Here is a 23,255-nt window from a genome sequence, read left to right as displayed (position 1 = left end):
AGAACATATATTTGGAGGCTGCTCCCTTTCTTTTGTGATATCCTAGTTTCCCATTATTTAAAAAAAATATCTAAGAAGCATAACTTTTGTTTAGGTTAATTTATAACACGCACTGCTAGAAAGAATAAACTTCAGCCAGAGCAGAAACAGTTGAATTAGAAATGATGTCCTCACTAGGCTAATGCATGAAGTCATTACAAGTAACACTCTTTACATGCTAACAAATATTCATCAACATTTACACACCCATGTAATAAAGTGTAACTTTTCTCTATCCTTGTGTAAGAAACAACCACACATTGTTGAGGATAACTCAAGCAGAATATGGAAATCCATCCCTGTTTGTGTGTCTTTCACACACCAACTCTGGTAAGAAAATTAGATACGCAGGGCATCTAATATATACTGTAGTTCCCGAAAGGTAACACGGTGCAGTTATTAAACTGTTTAGGAGTAAACTTCCCATGTGTGCTTTTATTTAAAGAATTAAGGTTAAATAATGAACACAAATAACTGGCAATGCTGTATGCCAGTGGTGGAATGTAATGAAGAAAAAGTACTTTGCTACTTTACTGAAGTACATTATTTGTGTATCTGTACTTTAGTACAAATGTGGCACTTTTTACTTTTACTTCACTACATTTTACAGCACCTATCTGTACGTTTTACTCCACGACTTTTCAAATTGTTGCCTGCGTTTACACGATACTTTTACAATACTACACGATACCAGTAAAAAGCACTGAAAGCACCCTCTCCTGAAATTGTGAGAACCAGGGAGGACAGCGGGTGAAAGCCCGTCTGAATACCGCCAAGAGTCTACTTAATGTCGGGCGAAAGTTTTGGCGAAGCTCCCTTAAGCCCAACTCCATCACGTTTGCTTGTAGCGTCAGCCTACCGGGCTTCTGTTTGTTTGATTTCCTCATAACCACGTGACTTCATACGTAAGCACACTGACTGCTTTCTTAAAAGGGAATAAAAATGAAAAGACCATATTTTCATGTTTTATTAAATTACCGAATTTTCCGACATGGTCAAAATTATGTCGGTCGTCGTGAAGAATTTCGGTAACGGTAAATTTTCGGTATACCGCCCGGCTCTAATATATACAGAGAGGAGAAGAAGTATTTGCACCCCTTGTGATTTTGCAAGTTTACCCACTTAGAAAATAGGTAGAGGTAATACGTAATCTGTAAAAAAAAAAAAATCCGGAACTCACATTGTATGATTTTACAATAATTTATGTGTAATTTACTGGGGTTCATAAGTATTTGTACCCATGAGAATCAGCAATAATTATGACACTCAAAGAGTTGTCACTCTACCTTAAAAAAAGTCCACCTTTACCCAATGAGTAACCACCCACCCACCGCCCGTTTGAGCTCAATATTGCCACCTGTGCACCCCACAGTCAGTCTTAATCCAACTGCTATCGTGGGCAAGACCAGAGAGCTTTCGAAAAAAGAGAAAGAAAAAAATGTTATCTCCACAAAGCTGGATAAGGCTATGGGACAATTGGAAAGCAGCTTGGTGAGAATCAATCAACAGTTGCAGCAATTGTCAGAAAACGGAAAAGACTAAACATGATTGATAATCTACCTCGGACTGGGGCTCCATGTAAATTCTCTCCTCGTGGGGCATCATCATTCATGATGAGAAAAGTGAGGGCTCAGCCTAGAACTTCATGGCAGGAGCTGGTCAATGACTGGAATAGAGCTGGATGCACAGTTTTAAAGGCTACTGTCAGTAGAACACTACGGTGCAATGGTTTGAAATCGTGCATTGCTCAGAAAGGTCCCCTGTTGAAGCCAGTACATTGAAGGCCCGTCTGAAGTTTGCCAGGGACCATCTGAATGATGCAGAGGGGTCATGGGAGGAAGTCATATGGTCAGATGAGACCAAAGTGGAACCTTTTTGTGCTAACCTTAGTCATCGTGTGTGGAGGAAAAAGGAGGATGAGCACAATCCCAAGAACACCATCCCCACTGTGAAGTATGGGGGTGGAAACCTCATGCTTTGGGGCTGCTTTTCGGTAAAGGGGACAGGACGGCTGTACTGTATAAAGCAGAGGATGAATGGTGAAACGTATCAACAGATTTTGAGCCACAACCTCCTTCCCTCAGTCAGAGACTTGAAGATGTGTCGTGGCTGGCTCTTCCAACATGTCAATGATCCAAAGCACACAGCCAAGCTGACAAAGAGAGGCTGTGTTAAAAGCATATCAAGATTATGGAGTATAAAAACAGAAATAAAAAATCTTTGGGTGGAGCTGAAACTTGGTGTTTCTCAACGACAGCCCCGAAATCTGACCGATCTAGAGAAGACTTGTGTGGAGGAATGGGCCGAAACCCCTGTTTCAATATGTAAAAATCTAGTGAACTACAGAAAGCGTCTGATCTCTGTAATTGCAGACAATGGCACTACATATTAGCACTGATTTTCTCAGGGGGAAAAATTCTTTTGAACCACAGTAAATTCCAAATAATTAATTTTTTTAAAAATCATACAATGTGAGTTCTTGATTATTTTTTAAGATTATGTCTTTATAAGTGGAAAAGCATCTATGAATGAAATTTCAGACCTCTAGCTATTTTCTAAGTGGGTGAACCTTCAAAATCGCAAGGGGTGCAAATATTTCTGCTCTTCACTATAAATATGCTAAGTACTTTTGTACTTTTACTCGAGTAAAACGTTTCTTAGATACCTGTACTTTTTTGCCCCTGTATCTGTAGTTTGACTTACTGTAAGTAAAAAAAAAAGTGAGTACTTCTTCCACCACTGCTGTCTGGTATTCAAACAACAGAAAGTGTGGCTGAACTTCACCATACACAGTGGGAGAAAGCTGACTTGCCATTTATTGTGAAGGCAATAAAACAACACTAGCATAATATAACAACAATTGAAAGCGTTTAAGCTGTGGGGTTTCTTGTTGGCATCAATTCCTCCCCACGAAGGAGGCTGCTGCCAGAGGAAAAATGTCAAAGAGGTCAAAAGTAGACTTTTCAATAGAAGATTTGGGGGTGTAAGCACAGTGAGGGGTCATAACTCACTTTATGAGTAGAGTTTGAGGGAAAAGGCAAAACAATAGCTTTTAGCATGTTAAGGAGAGTAAGAAATAGAGCATTTTAAATCTGAATCCAAGGCGTTACATGTATGAAGGGATGTTTAAAGTCAGCCAAAACACAAATATAAGTGCCATTTTCTCACTGTTTTCTCCAAATGTTGAAAATCCAAGATGCACGGACCAAAGCTGAGAATATTCTCTTTTTGATATATATTAAAACCTCAGTCACTGTGACTGATTATTCTGTGCCCTGTAACAATTGAATAATTAAGTATGATTAAAATGTTCAGCCAAAATGTAGTGCATGTGTAGTCATCTTCAAATGGCACAACCTGAAACAGAAATGGAACAGCACGGACTTTTAATAATATTTCAATTGTTAAAAAGAGTTAAATAGACACCCCCCTCCCCCACCTCCCCTCTCATTTAGCCTGCATCCTGTTATCATGGTTCTGCATAGGAGTGCCATTTAGACCTGACTTTTTGATCCTCTAAACTTGCAAAATCAGCCAATGCAATTAGTCTCACGTTTGACAAGTTGAGTTACAATTAAAAAATTGCACATGCAAAAATCATCAATTTGCATTATATACTGCTCCCAAAATGGAGAAAATGAACTACGCAGCATTTTTTTTCCTTTCGTAATTAGACCAGAGGAAGTCATTGATCATTTTCAACACTGGGTTAGAAAAGCCCCTTGAGACTTTTGTGTGATTTGGGGTATACGTGGTTTAACTTGACTATATTTGAGTCAAGTGTTAATGCTGCAGCTTTGCTCACTGTTACAGGAGCTGTTGAACAAGAGGAGGGAATAAGGAGTGGAGGGTGATCAGGTGGAGATTAAGCAGGGTAATGTAGAAATGATGATGAGATCCGCCCAGAAGATGACAGAAATGCACAAGGACAGAGTTTGTCTGAACAGTTATTGATCCAAACCCAGAATTCAAATGCACTCAACAAGCGACATTCCCTGTAAAGCCTCATTAACGCATCAACGTTCCCGACATTCACCTTGTGCTCACCAGCACAGCTGGGCGCTCTCACATGAATATTACAACAGATTCAGAAACCACACTACTTGTTAAGTATTCAGACCCTCAGAGTCTGTCTCTTGGGTACGGTATGTGAGCGCTTTAACAAATATCCTGCAAAATGTGGCCAATTAGAAGCAAATTATAATTTGAAATACACATTTCTAGAAATTAACTGTGAAATTTCATACCTTAAACTGTAACAGCAGGGAAAGGCTTTATATTGAACTTTTACCAGTTGAAAACACAATCTGTTAAAACGGCCAATTAATGCTCATCTGGTGTTTTGATTATATTACGGCAGCAGATGTCCTGTTAAGACGGACTGTAATTGTAAATGTGAATTTCCATGTTATCCAGGAAAAGAAGTGTTGTCTTAAAAGTTGAGAGCGACAGTTGGTTCTTGCCCTTGGAAACAATTATCCCACCTAATATTACACCTGGGAAAAATCCATCTGCTGCTGAGCATCCTGTGGTACCACTCAAAGGTTCAGAACGGCTGTTAGTGGACCTTGTGTCGTCAGTGCAAACTGTTGTGCTAAAGCAAAACATCTTTTGCCTTACTAAATTTCACACCAAGACTCTTATAAGCTGCACTGACCTGTCTTTGTGTTGCCTCCTTTATATTTGATCCTCTGAATTGCTTCAAGCAGCTCTTCTTTGTCGCCATGGGAACTCAGCTGGACCTCTGTTCGAGCATCATCACTGAATTGACATATGGCCACCTGATAAAAGAAGTTTACTGATATTAGAAGAGTGCCGAATATACTACACACCATGTCAATTGAGTGCCATCGTAAATGTAAACATACTAAATACGATCAGCCTTTTTAGTCCAAGTTGCTGCTTTGGCAAGTGCTATAAAACTGGAAGAATAACATTTGCCCCCCCCCCCTTTTTTTTACCAAAATAGCTTCATTTACTGAAAATTCCACCCTTATTTGATGACCCAGCGAGAACATTTGATTTTGCACAGTGCATTTGAAATTCACACACTGGAAGCTAATATTGTTTGGGTGAGTAATGAGTGTCATCTCAAAAGTATAATGAGGGAATCTTATATTTTTTCCTGAAATAAGGTGGTGGTCCTTACACAGGAAAATATTTAGAAAATTAATTGAAAAAATTTACACTCCCAGAATTGGAGTAATTTGCAAAACCTAAACTGCCTTACTGAGGGAGGAACAATGATTAGCTACAGATTGGTAATGGTGCTGTTGTTTGCTCAAGGCGGCCAACAGCAGCCAATTTTCAATTTAGACCATTGCCAACTTTCTTGCATTATAGCCTGTATTTTGCTGTTTGTTCCCCACCACCATGCTGTTGCAGGGCACGATGAGGGGAGCAAAGTGCTTAACAGCACATACTGTACTGCACAAATGGAAAAAAAGCGTTTCACAAGCACCTCTACAGAGTGACAAATGAAGCAACTGAGCAGTGGTGACATTGTGGAGGGTGGGGGTGTCTACTACAACCTGGCGTTATTGATGAACCTGATATAAGAGAAACGCTCTGAGGCTGAAGAGATTGTAGCATTCAATCTGGCAACTGATTGTAAGTATTCCTCCTGGTAGATTTTATGCTAAGGATCAAGATAATTGTGTTTTCCAGTAGTCCTATAGCCTTAAGGTGCTGGTGCTGGAACTACTTGATATTTGTTCTAAAGAGTCATGCATTTGGAATTAACTTGCCAGAAAGTAGACTTCTCAGGGACAAAACAAAGTGGCGGCAAATAAGCAGCAATGCCTAAATGCTGTTCAGAAACAACACACAAAGACTCTCTTAGGTGCAATGTTCATTCAATGCAAACTTCTCCAATTTTCCCAATTCCGTTTTAGACTGTTGCTATGCTAATTTCTCAACAGAAAACAGAGAATGTAACTCCATTTAGAAATAGATTTTAAATGTTCTTGTTTGTTAAGCAGCTTTTTCCACACACAAAATATGCACTTATTCAAAATTTGATACCTCCAACACTCAATGTAGTTAGGATGGAAATACAAGTAGTTCCCGGGTTACGATTTACCCCACTTAAGTGATTTCAGCTTTACGATGCCGGCTAAAAACAACCATTAAGTGCGGGGAAATTGTAACTCAGCATACGCTGAATCAACCCTTTTTTAACAGCGGCCTCTCCTAAAACTTGATGGCAAATATCCTTGGTCGCAGGCTTAATGGGTTTTTTCAAATCGTGAAAGATTTTTTGGGGCATCAGCAATACGGTTCACAAAGAGGTACAGTGCTGGCCAAAAGTATTGGCACAACTGCAATTCTGTCAGATAATGCTCAATTTCTCCCAGAAAATGATTGCAATTACAAATATCCTCATTTATTTTGCTTGCAATGAAAAAACACAAAAGAGAATGAAAAAAAAAAACATTATCATTTTACACTATACTCCAAAAATGGGCCGGACAAAAGTATTGGCACCCTCAGCCTAATACTTGGTAGCACAACCTTTAGACGAAATAAATCCAAACAACCACTTCCGGTATCCATCAATGAGTTTCTTACAATGCTCTGCTGGAATTTTAGACCATTCTTCTTTGGTCAACTGCTCCAGGTCTCAGAGATTTGAAGGACGTCTTCTACAAACTGCCATTTTCAGATCTCTCCAAAGGTGTTCTATGGGATTCAGGTCTGGACTTATTGCTGGCCACTTTAGAAGTCTCCAGTGCTTTCTCTCAAACAATTTTCTCGTGCTTTTTGAAGTGTGTTTTGGGTCAATGTCCTGTTGGAAGAACCATGACCTCCGTGGGAGACCCAGCTTCCTCACACTGGTCCCTACATTATGCTGCAAAATTTGTTGGTAGTCTTCAGACTTTATAATGCCATGCACATGGTCAAGTAGTCCAGTGCTAGAGGTAGCAAAGCAACCCCAGAACATCAGGGAACCTCGGCAATGTTTGACTGTGGGGACCGTGTTCTTTCTATGAAGGCCTCGTTTTTAACTCTATTTTGATGCCTTTTCCCAAAAAGCTCTACTTTTGTCTCATCTGACCAGAGAACATTCTTCCAAAATGTTTTTGGCTTTCTTATGTAAGTTTTGGCAAACTCCCGCCTGGCTTTTTTCACATTCTTTTATTGAAATCGCTTGTCAATTTTTCTTTTCCATCCACATCTGGCGAGGTTAGCCACAGTGCCAAGGGCTTTACACTTATGGATGACACTAAGCACGGTAGACACAGAAACATTCAGGTCTTTGGAGATGGACATGTAGCCTTGAGATTGCCCATACTTCCTCACAATTTTGCTTCTCAAGTCCTCAGACTGTTCTTCGGACTTGTTTCTTTTCTTCATTCTCAATGTGGTACACAGAAGGACACAGGACAGATGTTGACTCAACTTTAATCCATTTTAACTGGCTGCAAGTGTGATTTAGTTATTGCCACCACCTATTATGTGCCACAGGTAGGTAACAGGTGCTGTTAATTACACAAATTAGAGAAGCATCACATGATTTTTCAAAGGGTGCCAATACTTTTGTCCGACCCATTTTTGGAGTTTTGTGTAAAATGATCATGATTTAATTTTTTCCCCCCTCATTCTCTTTTGTTTTTTTCATTGCACGCAAAATAAATGAAGGTACTACTACCAAAGCATTTGTAATTGCAATCATTTTCTGGGAGAAATTGAGGATTATTTGACAGAATTGCAGGGGTGCCAATACTTTTGGCCAGCACTGTGTGAGTCTCTCAGTGCATTTGCTTTTGTTGCCTTGTTTGCTAGATTTTAGCCACATATCATGCAGACATGCGGACTGGGTTGTAGGCTCTGGCTCATCAGGTCACCTTTTCCCTATAAAAATGTTGTCCAAAGACATCGCTGCCCGCAGCACAAAGCCAACAGCTGCTAATATTACTGTTTACATTGACTGACGTTGGGCTTCTAGAGGTGTGCAAACACCCTAGTTATGGCGGCCAACCACTAGATGGCGACATACACAAATCTCTACTCAGATTAGACAATAGACTAGGCATGCAAATTGATGTGTCAAGAGGCACAGGCCAGATTGCGGTAAGATTATGATAACTTGTCCGTGAAACAAGAAAAGTATACTGCTTAAGATTTTGTAAAGCTAGACACGTTCATTGGGTGGCATGAGCTCATGATTGAAAATCAATGGGCCTGCAAAGTATGGCCCACGGGCCGCATACTGTGGTGTTTGCTCTGTTTCTTAATTTTGCCAACCGAGCATTTATATTATAAGCGTGTCTATTTTATTTTTCCAATGAAAATGATTGCCCTACCCCTAAACATACTGTATACGCCATCTTTACACATCTGTTTTTAGATTACATGTACGCTATGTTATTATGTAACATCATATAATGCATAATTTTACAAGTACAATGCTGAACTAATTTTCTCTCACAATTATGACTACAAGTGTCAAATTCTGCCCTGTACAACTTTATGTACATCACATGAGGCAAAAATACTCTGGTTCAATGTTAAGGATTCTTCTTATGTATTTAATGTTGTGCTATAGCTATAGGTGACAGCGTAGCTCACCTGGGTGCCATCTGTCCCAATTTGATCCAGTGATCCAATGGTACTATACAGGAAATTAGTGATCTTCATGAAGTTGTCATCTCCAATGGACCAAGAGCCATCAACCAGAAAGGCCAAGTCCGCCTTGGCCTCCTTACATACTTAACAGACAGACATAAGGCATATACTGTACATACAGGATATGGAAAAACATTGTACTTTCAAGTTATGGAACATTCGAATACTGTATATAGAGTTAGTTTACTATTTCTATTTCTAGAAGAAATCATACTTTTTTGTTTGTTAGTTTGTTTTTTACTTTCTCTATTACCCGACTTTCCCAGATTTCTTTAATTTCCTTGAAAGATAAGTAAGGATCTCTTATCCATCTTATATTGATGCACAAAGAACAGCTCTGAGAAATGAGGCCAACATACTTTTAAAAGGAACCTCGGAATTAAAGACTTGTAGGCTTTAATAAGCCATAATTGTTCTCTTTTACTAAAATATGTTATTAGAAAGACATAAATTATTGCCATTGATTTAAAAATCTACAATATTTAGTACATGTTTTGACCGACGGAGGGCGCCATGTTTTAAGCGCGCAACGGACGCTCGGGGTGATGATGTAGACTACCAGGTTACTCCAATTCGTTCTACATGGCGAGACGTCCAACACATGCGCTAAACGGTTAAAAGCGGCAAGTACTTACTGTTTGTGTTTTACTGAGTTTATTACATTTTCATTGCCTCAAAATACTTTTTGCATGTGATTCCCTCTCATACTTCTAAAGCATTGTGTTTTCTTGTGGTAGCTTTAAAGCAGATTGTTGATCTGTTGAGCACATAGTCACGTAGCATATTTATTTGATATTACTACGTTTAAGTATTTTCCTAATGCACCTTTAGTATGTACTGTCTTTATGCATCGAAACAAAACAAGCTGGAAGTCCATGGTAGTACTTTGGGTGTCAAATTCACCTCTTGTGGGACGTTTCGCTGGTGTAGCACATTTTGGCAGAACACTGTTTTTTTCCTGCTCTCGTCTTGTCTCATTCCGTCTTTCCTGTTCATTTTGCTTTTGCTGCTAGTTCTGTGAAATATCGACAGTGCTGTCATGCTCATTAATGTTCCCCTCGGGTTCAAAATGAAAGGGTGAACAGATGACATGTTTATGTCGCTAGAGTTATACTCTGAAAGCCCTGCAGCATAACCATGTGACGTCACCGCCCTGCGACGTCAACAACAATGGCGACCTGGACAACCTAATTTTACAAATTGTATAAAAACGAAAACATCAAAAGAGGTTTCAATAACAAATTATTTTAACTCATATTAACGTTCATCTTTTAAGAACTACAAGTCTTTCTATCTGTGGATCCCTTTCAGAACAAGTGTAGTATGTTTGTTGCCTAGCCAAAATCTGTGCCTTGGCATGCTATAAAGATTTTTTTTTCTTATTCCAAAAAGTACAGAAATTAACGTATTAGCCCGAATATAAGACAGTGTTTTTTGCGTTGAAATAAGATTGAAAAAGAGGGGGTCGTCTTATATTCGCGGTCTAGACATTATACCCATTCACGACGCTAGATGACACCAGATATCATTGAAGCGATGTTCTGTCATGACAGATCTCAGCTACTAGTTTTTTACGAATGTGATTGCACTTTAGTTTACATATTTAAATGTTCAGATATTAAGATTTGAATGAGGCAAAATAACATGCTTTTTCTCTAAAATATATTGTTATAATTATTTGTTTCAGATGTACTGTAATTATTTTCTGTATAAAAATTAATTTGGTGTTCAAAAAGTCTTTTTTCAAAGTTGAGTCTTGAAAAAAAGGGGGTCGTCTTATAATCAGGGCCGTCTTATATTCGGGCCAATACGGTACATCAAATTTGTTGTGGGATACACATATTTTAAGGACAGCTTGCATTTGTTGTCACAAGTCCCAAACCTAAATAAAAGGTTCATTAAGTTTCTGAATACATTCTGTAAGCACAGTTCTGTATACCATTTTGATAATGATAAATTCTAACCAATCCAATAATAAAACGATATTCAGAATCTTTTCTGCAGTCAATTATTAATTGCTAATACATTGCTGCTCCAATCGTAGACCCTATGCATTTATGTATCTTAAGTTCTTGGGTGCCTGGCTGCAATTTTACTAATTTTTTTGCTGCTGGAATGCATTTTCAAGGTTTCACTAAATATGAAAGAAAAAAATATTCTTTTTGTTCAGGTCCAAACTGATTCTGCCCCACTACTGATGGAAATTAAATGTATTTAGTCTATTTAATCGAGCTTACTATGCAAGTTTTTGTTCTCTATTTTTTCACAAGGAATTATTGGGCTAACCTGGGATCTGAAATCTCTGTTGGTAGGTCATTAAATTCCTTGAATCTTTCTGAGGAAACATGTTTTTTTTTTTTTTTAATGAACGTCAGAAGTAGAGTATGCTTGTCAGAAATGTCCAGATAAATGTCGGTGCAGAGGTTTTATATTGTCAGGCTTTACGTACTCAAACTAAGATATTGTCACATTTCCACAATTTATTCCTCGTTGCAATTTCTCTAATTGTTTTTATATTTCATTTTCCTTGCATGTAATGGCTATTGTTTCCTGCAAAAAAAATCTCACCTCTCACTTTTCTTTTCCACTTCATTTCCAATCACTAACAGGTGTGTTTGGCTGTGTGTATTTTCCTGTACAAACATATTATAGGCTATTTTTCTTCTGTGGTTTTGTCCAGACATAGGACAAGAGTGTGACAAAGGTCAGAAATGTAAACTTGGATTACAACTGAGGGCTCAGCAGGCGTGTCGGATCATGTCTGTGGAGTTTTGTGTTGTGGGTCAGACTGTCAACTGAGTTTATCAGACGGGAACAATGCAAGGCAGGAACACTTGGTCTGGAGGGTGATGCTTGTATAGTGTAAAAATGTCTCCCTTTCTTTCTCGCTTTTTAATCTTGCTTGTCTCCTTTACTTGAAACTTGTATAATAGGATTTCAGTAAAAAAAAAAAAAAAAAACGCTTAACGCTTGTAATGTTTCCACCTTAGTGAAAAAAAATTTAAATCTACGTTATTTTCAATTACTTACTTTTTACAGTCTCTCTTTTTTTTTTTTTTTAAATCAAAATCATAGTGTTTTTAATACAGACTTGTTTGACTCAAAAAAAGATTTAGAAGAACATAATTTCACGTAAGGTTATATGCTGTCTTTCTGAAACAAGTTGTTCCTCATCCTTACAAATGTAGGTGTTAAGGCGTCAATTGATATTTCATACACAATTCACATGTGTAATTAACGACTGCAGCTGTAACAACTGCTAACAAGACATAAAAACAGCAGTGCAATGTTGAGTAACCAAGAGTGTAGAATGCTAGAGTTAAACTCCTTGCTCACCTTCTTTGGCTGGTGGAATGGTGGGAGGGGGCTCCGTGGCAGGGGGTTCAGTTGGAGCCTGAGTGGGCGCAGGCACTGTAGACACAAGCAAACATATACTGTACATGATAAATCTGTCAAGTCAGATACAACGGATTCTAACTGTGAAACTCTAATGTTTCTTAATCCTCTTTCTGATGGGGATTGCGGAGTATTACATGACCCTTTATTGGGGCGCCTTTGTATTTACAATCAACAAGTGTGAGAGCAATCTTGTTGTATTTTTGTCTATCTCCATCTATAAGTCAGAGTAAAAAGATAACAAAAGTGTCTCTAGCTACCATCTGTTCCCCTATAACCCGAGGATAGCAAAAGTAGTTTCATCAATCCAGTGTGCGTTTGACCACAGGCTGTTTTTCAGGGGTAAAAAACAACTCCTGGCCTGAGGATGTGTGTGTGCCAAAGCGATTAGTTGACAAAAAGGAATGGATTTGGTAGGAAAAAATAAATACATAAAAAAAAGAAAAGAAAAAAAAGCTAAAAACATACAGGTGGACTCATGAACCACATCAACAATGAGATGATACAATGAACACAATTGCAAGTAATTAAAACTCACTAGCTTAATTTTTTAATTTGGTATTTATTTTTAATCAGAGCAGAACAGATGGCAAACTTAGCTAATGTGTAAACAGTCTTTGTTAATCCGATCACATTTTGATAGTCAAAGTAGTTTTTCACTTCAAGTGAATTGGATGTGCACATTTTTTCTTGGGATCAAAGCAGTATACGTGTGTGTATATATAAATATATATATAAATATATATATATATATATATATATATATATATATATACATATATATACAGTGCCCTCCATAATTATTGGCACCCCTGAAAAAGATGTGTTTTTTAGCTTGTAAATATTTCTTTTGATTCAAATAATATGGGACCTTAATGGAAAAAAAGAGAAAAATCCAACCTTCAATACAAGTGCATTCATTCAATAAGGAAAAAATCCCACGTAAAGAAAAAAAATATTTGACATCAAATAATGTGTGTCACAATTATTAGCACCCCTGGTGTTAATACTTTGTACAACCCCCTATTGCCAACAAAACAAGGTCTGGGGACTGAGATGACCATGGGAGGAGCTTGATTTTGTGTGGTGGAACCATTTCTGTGTAGTTTTGGCCGTATGTTTAGGGTCATTGTCTTGCTGAAAGACCCAGTGACGACCCATCTTCAGCTTTCGGGCAGAGGGCAACAGATTTTGATTTAAAATGTCCTGGTATTCCAAAGCATTCATGATGCCATGCACCCTAACAAGGTTCCGAGGGCCTTTCGAAGTGAAACAGCCTCACAGCATCGCTGACCCACCCCCATACTTCACAGTGGGTATGAGGTGCTTTTCAGCATGCGCATCTTTCGTGGCACGCCAGACCCACTTAGAGTGTTTGTTCCCAAATAGCTCAATCTGCCTCAAAGTTCGACGTACTGTGCGTTCAGAGATGCTCTTCTGCCTACCTTGGTTGTAACGGGTGGTTATTTGAGTCATTGTTGCCTTTCTATCAGCTCGAACCAGTCTGGCCATTCTTCTTTGACCTCTGGCATCAACAAGGCATTTCCGCCCACAGAACTGCTGCTCACTGGATACTTTTTCTTTTTCGGACCATTCTCTGTAAACCCTAGAGATGGTTGTGCGTGAAAATCCCAGTAGATCAGCAGTTTCTGAAATACTCGGACCAGCCCTTCTGGCACCAACAACCATGCCACGTTCAAAGTCACTCAAATCACCTTTCTTCCCCATACTGATGTTCGGTTTGAACTGCAGGAGATTGTCTTAAACCATGTCTACATGCCTAAATGCACTGAGTTGCCGCCATGTGATTGGCTGATTAGAAATTAAGTGTTAACGAGCAGTTGGACAGGTGCACCTAATAAAGTGGCCGGTGAGTGTAAAAAAAAAAAAAAAGAAATATTCAGATCTTTATTAAGAAACGCTTGTTTGAAAGAAAGTGATTTAATTGCAGGTAAACAACAAAAATTAACATTGTTTTACTCATTAAACCAAATTTACCAAGAAAAATGCATATTCTAACTGAAGAAAAAGTTAGGACACCCTACCACTTAATAGCAAGTGTTACCCCCTTTGGCTGAAATAACTTCAGTGAGATGCTTTTTGTAGCCATCTACCAGTCTTTAACATCGGTCTGAAGAAAGTTTGACCCACTCCTCAACGCAGAATACTTTAAACAGTGACTTAATGTTGAAGTGAGAGAAAACACCATCATGAGATCAAAGGAGCTGTCTGAGGTCTTCAGAAAGAAGATTATAGACGCTTATGAGTCATTTCAAAAGATCTCAAAAGAATATAAAATCAGTCATTCCGCTGTCTGGAAAATAGTCTACAAGTGGAGGACATTCAAAACAACTGCCAATATGCCCAGGTCTGGCCGTCCAAGCAAGTTTACCCTGAGCGCAGACCGCAAGATGCTAAAAGAACTCTTCAAAAACCCCAAAATGTTGTCACGGGACCTACAGCAGGCTCTTGCTACTGTTGATGTGAAAGTGCATGCATCTACAATCAGAAAGACACTTCACAAGTTTAACCTTCATGGGAGGTGTGCAAGGAGGAAACCTTTGCTCTCCAAGAAGAACATGAAGGCCCGACTTAAGTTTGCCAGAATGAATGTAGACAAAGACCAGGACTTCTGGAATATTGTTCTTTGGACAGATGAATCTAAAATTATTTGGACACTGGATCAGAGGACATGTTTGACTAAACACGATACAGCATTCCAGGAAAAGAATCTCATACCAACTGTGAAGCATGGAGGTGGAAGTGTCATGGTTTGAGGATGCTTTGCTACAGCAGGACCTGGCCTGCTCACCATCATAGAATCCACCATGAATTCTATAGTGTATCATAGGGTGCTTGAGGAACATGTGATATCATCTGTGAAAAAATTCAAGCTGAAGCGAAACTGGACCCTGCAACATGACAATGACCCAAAATATACCAGTAAATGCACCAAGGACTGGCCGAAAAGCAAGAAAGTCCTGAAATGGCCGAGTCAAAGCCCAGATCTTAATGCCAAAGACTGGTAGATGGCTACAAAAAAAGCGTCTCACTGAAGTTATTTCAGCCACTAGCTATTAGGTTGTAGGGTGTCTTTTACCTCAGTTAGAATATGCATTTCTGTTGATAAATTTTGATTTAATGAGTAAAACAATGTTAATTTTTGTTGTTTACCTGTTTCCCAGAGATAAATGAAAAAAAGATCAGACATTGATATGTGAACATCTCTTAATAAAGAACTGAATATTTAATAAGGTGTCCTAATTTTTTCACATGACTGCACATACAGTGGGGCAAATAAATATTTAGTCAACCACCAATTATGCAAGTTCTCCTACTTAAAGATTAGAGAGGCCTGTAATTGCCAACATGGGTAAACCTCAACCATGAGAGAGAGAATGTGCAAGAAAAACCAGAAAATCACATTGTTTTGATTTTTAAAGAATTTATTTCCAAATGAGAGTGGAAAATAAGTATTTGGTCACCTACAAACAAGCAAGATTTCTGGCTGTCAAAGAGATCTAACGTCTTCTAACGAGGTCTAACGAGGCTCCACTCGTTACCTGTATTAATGGCAACAGTTTTAACTCATTATCGGTATAAAAGACACCTGTCCACAACTGCAATCAGTCACACGCCAAACTCCACTATAGCCAAGACCAAAGAGCTGTCGAAGGACACCAGAGACAAAATTGTAGACCTGCACCAGGCTGGGAAGACTGAATCTGCAATAGGTGAAACGCTTGGTGTAAAGAAATCAAGTGTGGGAGCAATTATTAGAAAATGGAAGACATACAAGACCACTGATAATGTCCCTCAATCTTGGGCTCCATGCAAGAGCTCACCCCGTGGTGTCAAAATGATAACAAGAACGGAGAGCAAAAATCCCAGAACCACACGGAGGGACCTAGTGAATGACCTACAGAGAGCTGGGACCACAGTAACAAAGGCAACTATCAGTAAGACAATGCGCCGCCAGGGACTCAAATCCTGCACTGCTAAACGCGTCCCCAGCTGAAGAGAGTACACGCCCAGGCCCGTCTACGGTTTGCTAGAGAGCATTTGGATGATCCAGAAGAGGACTGGGAGAATGTGTTATGGTCAGATGAAACCAAAATAGAACTTTTTGGTAGATACACAGGTTATCGTGTTTGGAGGGGAAAGAATAGTGAATTGCGTCCGAAGAACACCATACCCACTGTGAAGCATGGGGGTGGAAACATCATGCTTTGGGGCTGTTTTTCTGCAAAGGGACCAGGACGACTGATCTGTGTAAAGGAAAGAATGAATGGGGCCATGGATCAAGAGATTTTGAGTGAAAATCTCCTTCCATCAGCAAGGGCATTGAAGATGAGACGTGACTGGGTCTTTCAACATGACAATGATCCCAAACACACAGCCAGGGCAACAAAGGAGTGGCTTCGTAAGGAGCATTTCAAGGTCATGGAGTGGGCTAGCCAGTCTCCAGATCTCAACCCCATAGAAAATCTGTGGAGGGAGTTGAAAATCCGTGTTGCCCAACGACAGCCTCAAAACATCACTGTTCTAGAGGAGATTTGCATGGAGGAATGGGCCAAAATGCCAGCAACAGTGTGTGAAAAGCTTGTGAAGAGTTACAGAAAATGTTTGGCCTCCGTTATTGCCAACAAAGGGTACATAACAAAGTATTGAGATGAACTTTTGGTGTTGACCAAATACTTATTTTTCACCATGATTTGCAAATAAATTCTTTAAAAATCAAACATTGTGATTTACTGTTTTTTTTTTCCACATTCTGTCTCTCATGGTTGAGGTTTACCCATGTTGACAATTACAGGCCTCTCTAATATTTTCAAGTGGGAGAACTTGCACAATTAGTGGTTGACTAAATACTTATTTGCCCCACTGTATAAGTGAAGAAAGATAAAAAATTCCCACAATATTTTGTATTTCTGGTTGTCTAATAAAATTGTTACAATAAAAATAATAATGGACTGGGCAAAACCTGCAGCATCTTCATATTTCTTAACATTTACAATTGAAATAGCTTAAACATTGTTTTGTGAAACCTTGAGTTAATACCGTGTTGCATAACCACCTTTGATTAGAACTTAACAGTATTTGTTTTGGATGAAGTTGAGGTTTTTCTATATAATAGCACAAGACCATTAGGCAAAATTCTACTCCAATTCCTCTGTACTGTGTTTCTTATTTTGTCCTCAGGGACATGTTCACTATTGGATTAAAATCTAGGGAATGGGCTGGTCAGTCCGTAACGTTAATCTTGTTAGACTGGAACCACGATGCTGCTCATTTACTGATGTTCAGTTGTTGTCTTGCTGAAACCCTCATTGCCAAAGAATTTCCACTTCCGCATAAGATAACATGACTTCTTCAAGTTCTTAATGTATTTGAACTGAAATAAACTGAAAGCCAATGTGATCAAAAATTTTCCAACATTTTTTTTTTACATCTCTGATTCGAGTTTCGAATCACAGCAAAACTGTTTGCTTTGAGTAAAAGCAGAGGTGCCAGTTTTGTCCACCAGTTTGTGAAGTTGTAACTAATGCCAATCCAAAGCTGTCTGGGTAGGTGTAGAAAAAACAGCAGGTAGAGAATCTGTGTGTTTTTGAGCACAAGTCTGTGAGTGTTATCCATCTAAAACTCTGACAGTGAACCGAGCCCTCCAGGTCCCACGAGCAATGTGATTCAACTGAGCTCGTCACCTGACCAATGGACTGCAACAGCGGCCAGAGTCCTCACTGAGACTCGGATATTAAAAAAAAAAAAAGTATGATGAAGGTCGAAGTGACTGCTGCAGAGAGGCAGCTCCGAAACACTGATTCAAAAAGGGACTGGTGAAGAAAACTTGAAAATGTAATTTAGTGAAAGGAAAAGTGAGGGGAAAAAAGAAGCCATGGTAACACAATGATCCCTTTGTTGATGTTTATACATATTCTGATAAAGGAAGGTATTTAGATTATAGAGTGCCCTACATACAAGATGTCAGAAAACAAACCCAAACTATAAACTTACAGCTCTTCAGCCATTGAACATATAGTACTTTTTTTCTACTAATCCTGTATGTCAGGTTGTCAAGCAATAAGCAGACTGAATATAATAATAAGACCAGACTCACTGGAGAGAGTTGAGTCATGGACCTTTGAGACGAAAACCCAAAATCTATAGCTGCAATAGTCTTACGTTGCCAACGCCGAAGAAAACAAGACAGTCAGAGTATCAAGTCAAAGCCACGATCACATTCTTCAATGTAAAGGACATATCCCAGTGAGAGTTCTCGCCACAGGGCTAGATGATGAATTAGCATGTCTGAAAAGACATCTTGCAGCATTTGCTTTGTTCAGTGCATGAGAAGAGGCAAGAGTTGGGGCAGGACAACTTGTGGCAGCTCCACCATGACAATCACCTGAAGTATTTTAAAGTTCCTGGGTTAGTAGAACATCAACTTGCCAGAGACATTTTCCTTAGATATGTTATGGTAAATGCAATACAATAATTGAATGTCCGCATGAAGTGTGAACTCACTAAACTAAAAGTTGGTAAATAAAATCCTTCGCAATTTTTTTTGAAAAAAAAAAAAAAGAAAGAATGAAAAGATTTTATATATATATATATATGTATAATATATATTGTTTGTTTGTTTGTTTTCTTTTTATTACCTTGGTCTTTCCAAAGGAAAGAACAAGGTAATGATATTCTACAACTTTATTGTACTTATTATTATTACCTTGGTCTTTCTGAAAGAAAGAACAAGGTATTGTTATTGTGCAACTTTATTGTTCTTATTATTATTACCTTGGTCTTTCCAAGGGAAAGAACAAGGTTATGTTGTTGTACAACTTTATTGTACTTCTTTATTTTTTATTTCTTTATTATTATTATTCAATAATTGTTGACGTTTTTTTCGGCGCGCCGTGCAGCCCGAACCGTACCTCCGATCGGTACCGTTCAAGTATCGGCACGACCGGAATTTTCGCGCGACGATGGGAATTTTTCAAACGGCCCCGAAAAATTTTCCGTTCGCCCGTAAACGGCAATTTTCCGGAAAAAAAAAAAAGTTTCAAAATGTATCTAGTCCTACAATTTTTGACCAAATCGCATAATTTGGTCATCAAAAATTCCGGGACATTGAGGGGCATAAAAGTTGTATACAGAATTTGGCAAAAATTTACGGTTCCCCGGAAATTTGCCAAAAACTTTCCTATTCATTTTGAATGGAAAAAAAACGCGCGCTTCACAGCCCGAACCGTGAGACCGATCGGCACCGTTCAAGTATCGGCACGACCGGAATTTTCGCGTGACACAGGAAACTTTACAAATGGCCCCGAAAATTTTTCCGTTCGTCCGTAAACGGCAATTTTCCGTGAAAAAAAAAAAAGTTTCAAAATGTATCTAGTCCTACAATTTTTGACCAAATCACATAATTTGGCCATCAAAAATTCCGGGACGGTGAGGGGCATAAAAGTTGTATACAGAATTTGGAAAAAAATTACGCTTCCTCGGAAATTTGCCAAAAACTATCCCATTCATTTCGAATGGGAAAAGTTCCCATTCACTTCCAATGGGATTTCCAATGGAATTTACATTGCATTGATGCCATTGACGGCCATGCATGTCGAATCTACTGATGCCAATGTACTTGGATTCAATTGACTATATGGATGTCGATGCCATTGACGGCCATGGACGTCCAAAATTTTTCCCATTCATTTTCAAAGGGGAAAAAACAAAATTTCCCCAAATCAACAGAAAATGGCCAGATATCAATAGGACGTGTCCCCCAAACGTCCCCAACTCCATTGACGCTTATGGGGGGTGCTGCCATTGACTTCCATGGACGTCCAAAATTTTTCCCATTCATTTTCAATGGGGAAAAAACTAAATTTCTCCAAATCAACAGAAAATGACCAGATATCAATAGGACGTATACCTCAAACGTCCCCAACTCCATTGACGCTTATGGGGGGTGCTGCCATTGACGTCCATGGACGTCCAAAAATTTTCCCATTCATTTTCAATGGGAATTTTTTTTTTTTCCCCAAATCAACAGAAAATGACTAGATATCAATAGGACGTGTCCCCCAAATGTCCCCAATTGCATTGCTGCTTATGGAGGGTGATGCCATTGACGTCCAGGGACGTCCAAACTTCCCATTTATTCCAATGGCATTTCTTCATGTTTGTTCATTCTATTGATGCCAATGTACTTAGATTCCATTGACGCTTATGTAAGTTGATACCATTGACGTCCATAGACGTCCAAAATTTTTCCCATTCATTTTCAATGGGAAATTTTTTTTTTTCCCCAAATCAACAGAAAATGACTAGATATCATTAGGACGTGTCCCCCAAATGTCCCCGATTGCATTGCCGCTTATGGAGGGTGATGCCATTGACGTTCATGGACGTCCAAACTTCCCATTAAATCCCAATGGCATTTCTTCATGTTTGTTCATTCTATTGATGCCAATGTACTTGGATTCCATTGACGCTTATGTAAGTTGATACCATTGACGTCCATGGACGTCCAAAATTTTTCCCATTCATTTTCAATGGGAATTTTTTTTTTTTCCCCAAATCAACAGAAAATGACTAGATATCAATAGGACGTGTCCCCCATATGTCCCCGATTGCATTGTTGCTTATGGAGGGTGATGCCATTGACGTCCACGGACGTCCAAACTTCCCATTAATTTCCAATGGCGTTTCTTCATGTTTGTTCATTCTATTGATGCCAATGTACTTGGATTCCATTGACGCTTATGTAAGTTGATACCATTGACGTCCATGGACGTCCAAAATTTTTCCCATTCATTTTCAATGGGAATTTTTTTTTTTTCCCCAAATCAACAGAAAATGACTAGATATCATTAGGAAGTGTCCCCCAAATGTCCCCGATTGCATTGCCGCTTATGGAGGGTGATGCCATTGACGTCCATGGACGTCCGATTCTCCCATTCATTTCTAATGGCTTTTACTTTGTTTAGTGCCATTGACTGGCATTATGGTCCATTCTATTGATAGACCTGAGTGGGGCTAAGATCTGTATCTCCACAGAGGAAAGACCAAGGTGTGTAATTTCTCCCGAAATTGCAGTTTCTAGTTACCTTGGTCTTTCTGAAGGAAAGAACAAGGTTATGTTGTTGTGCAACTTTATTGTACTTATTATTTATTCATCTTATTCTCCGCGTTTTTTTGAGCCAACGCACAGCCCAAACCGTAGCACCGATCGGCACAGTTCAAGTATCGGCACGACCGGAATTTTCGCGTGACGATGGGAATTTTTCAAACCGCCACGAAAAATTTTCCGTTCGCCCGTAAACGGCAATTTTCCGAAAAACAAAAAAAGTTTCAAAATGTATCTAGTCCTACAATTTTTGACCAAATCACATAATTTGGGCATCAAAAATTCCGGGACGGTGAGGGGCATAAAAGTTGTATACAGAATTTGGCAAAAATTTACGGTTCCCCGGAAATTTGCCAAAAACTTTCCTATTCATTTTGAATGGAAAAAAAACGCGCGCTTCACAGCCCGAACCGTTAGACCGATCGGCACCGTTCAAGTATCGGCACGACCGGAATTTTAGCGTGACACAGGAAACTTTACAAATGGCCCCGAAAATTTTTCCGTTCGTCCGTAAACGGCAATTTTCCGTGAAAAAAAAAAAACTTTCAAAATGTATCTAGTCCTACAATTTTTGACCAAATCACATAATTTGGCCATCAAAAATTCCGGGACGGTGAGGGGCATAAAAGTTGTATACAGAATTTGGAAAAAAATTACGCTTCCTCGGAAATTTGCCAAAAACTATCCCATTCATTTCGAATGGGAAAAGTTCCCATTCACTTCCAATGGGATTTCCAATGGAATTTACATTGCATTGATGCCATTGACGGCCATGCATGTCGAATCTACTGATGCCAATGTACTTGGATTCAATTGACTATATGGATGTCGATGCCATTGACGGCCATGGACGTCCAAAATTTTTCCCATTCATTTTCAATGGGGAAAAAACAAAATTTCCCCAAATCAACAGAAAATGACCAGATATCAATAGGACGTGTCCCCCAAACTTCCCCAATTCCATTGACGCTTATGAAGGGTGCCACCATTGACTTCCATGGACGTCCAAAAATTTTCCCATTCATTTTCAATGGGGAAAAAACTAAATTTCTCCAAATCAACAGAAAATGACCAGATATCAATAGGACGTATATCCCAAACGTCCCCAACTCCATTGACGCTTATGGAGGGTGCTGCCATTGACGTCCATGGACGTCCAAAATTTTTCCCATTCATTTTCAATGGGAAATTTTTTTTTTTCCCCATATCAACAGAAAATGACTAGATATCAATAGGACGTGTCCCCCAAATGTCCCCGATTGCATTGCTGCTTATGGAGGGTGATGCCATTGACGTCCAGGGACGTCCAAACTTCCCATTCATTTCCAATGGCATTTCTTCATGTTTGTTCATTCTTTTGATGCCAATGTACTTGGATTCCATTGACGCTTAAGTAAGTTGACACCATTGACGTCCATGGACGTCCAAAATTTTTCCCATTCATTTTCAATGGGAAATTTTTTTTTTCCCCCAAATCAACAGAAAATGACTAGATATCAATAGGACGTTTCCCCCAAAATGTGCCCGATTGCATTGCTGCTTATGGAGGGTGATGCCATTGACGTCCACGGACGTCCAAACTTCCCATTAATTTCCAATGGCATTTCTTCATGTTTGTTCATTCTATTGATGCCAATGTACTTGGATTCCATTGACGCTTATGTAAGTTGATACCATTGACGTCCATGGACGTCCAAAATTTTTCCCATTCATTTTCAATGGGAAATTTTTTTTTTCCCCAAATCAACAGAAAATGACTAGATATCATTAGGACGTGTCCCCCAAATGTCCCCGATTGCATTGCCGCTTATGGGGGGTGATGCCATTGACGTCCATGGACGTCCAAACTTCCCATTCATTTCCAAAGGCATTTCTTCATGTTTGTTCATTCTATTGATGCCAATGTACTTGGATTCCATTGACGCTTATGTAAGTTGATACCATTGACGTCCATGGACGTCAAAAATTTTTCCCATTCATTTTCAATGGGATTTTTTTTTTTTTTCCCAAATCAACAGAAAATGACTAGATATCATTAGGACGTGTCCCCCAAATGTCCCCGATT

At 39.0% G+C, this 23,255-nt stretch overlaps 1 protein-coding gene across 1 annotated transcript in view; it reads right to left on the bottom strand.

Annotated features, from left to right (window-relative positions):
• The window catches only part of col14a1a (collagen, type XIV, alpha 1a), a 219,102-nt gene that overhangs the window by 74,485 nt on the left and 121,362 nt on the right, over positions 1–23,255 (bottom strand). The window contains exons 25-27 of the mRNA XM_057834300.1: positions 12,004–12,078; positions 8,611–8,750; positions 4,697–4,820 (exon numbers count right to left, since the gene is read on the bottom strand). Coding sequence (XP_057690283.1) covers positions 4,697–4,820; positions 8,611–8,750; positions 12,004–12,078 — 339 coding nt within the window. The remainder of the gene's footprint in view (positions 1–4,696; positions 4,821–8,610; positions 8,751–12,003; positions 12,079–23,255) is intronic.

This window comes from Corythoichthys intestinalis, chromosome 4 (genome assembly GCF_030265065.1).
Source record: "Corythoichthys intestinalis isolate RoL2023-P3 chromosome 4, ASM3026506v1, whole genome shotgun sequence".
NCBI lineage: Eukaryota > Metazoa > Chordata > Actinopteri > Syngnathiformes > Syngnathidae > Corythoichthys > Corythoichthys intestinalis.
Note: the sequence above shows the minus strand (reverse complement) of the source record. Positions and strands in the feature narration are given on the sequence as shown.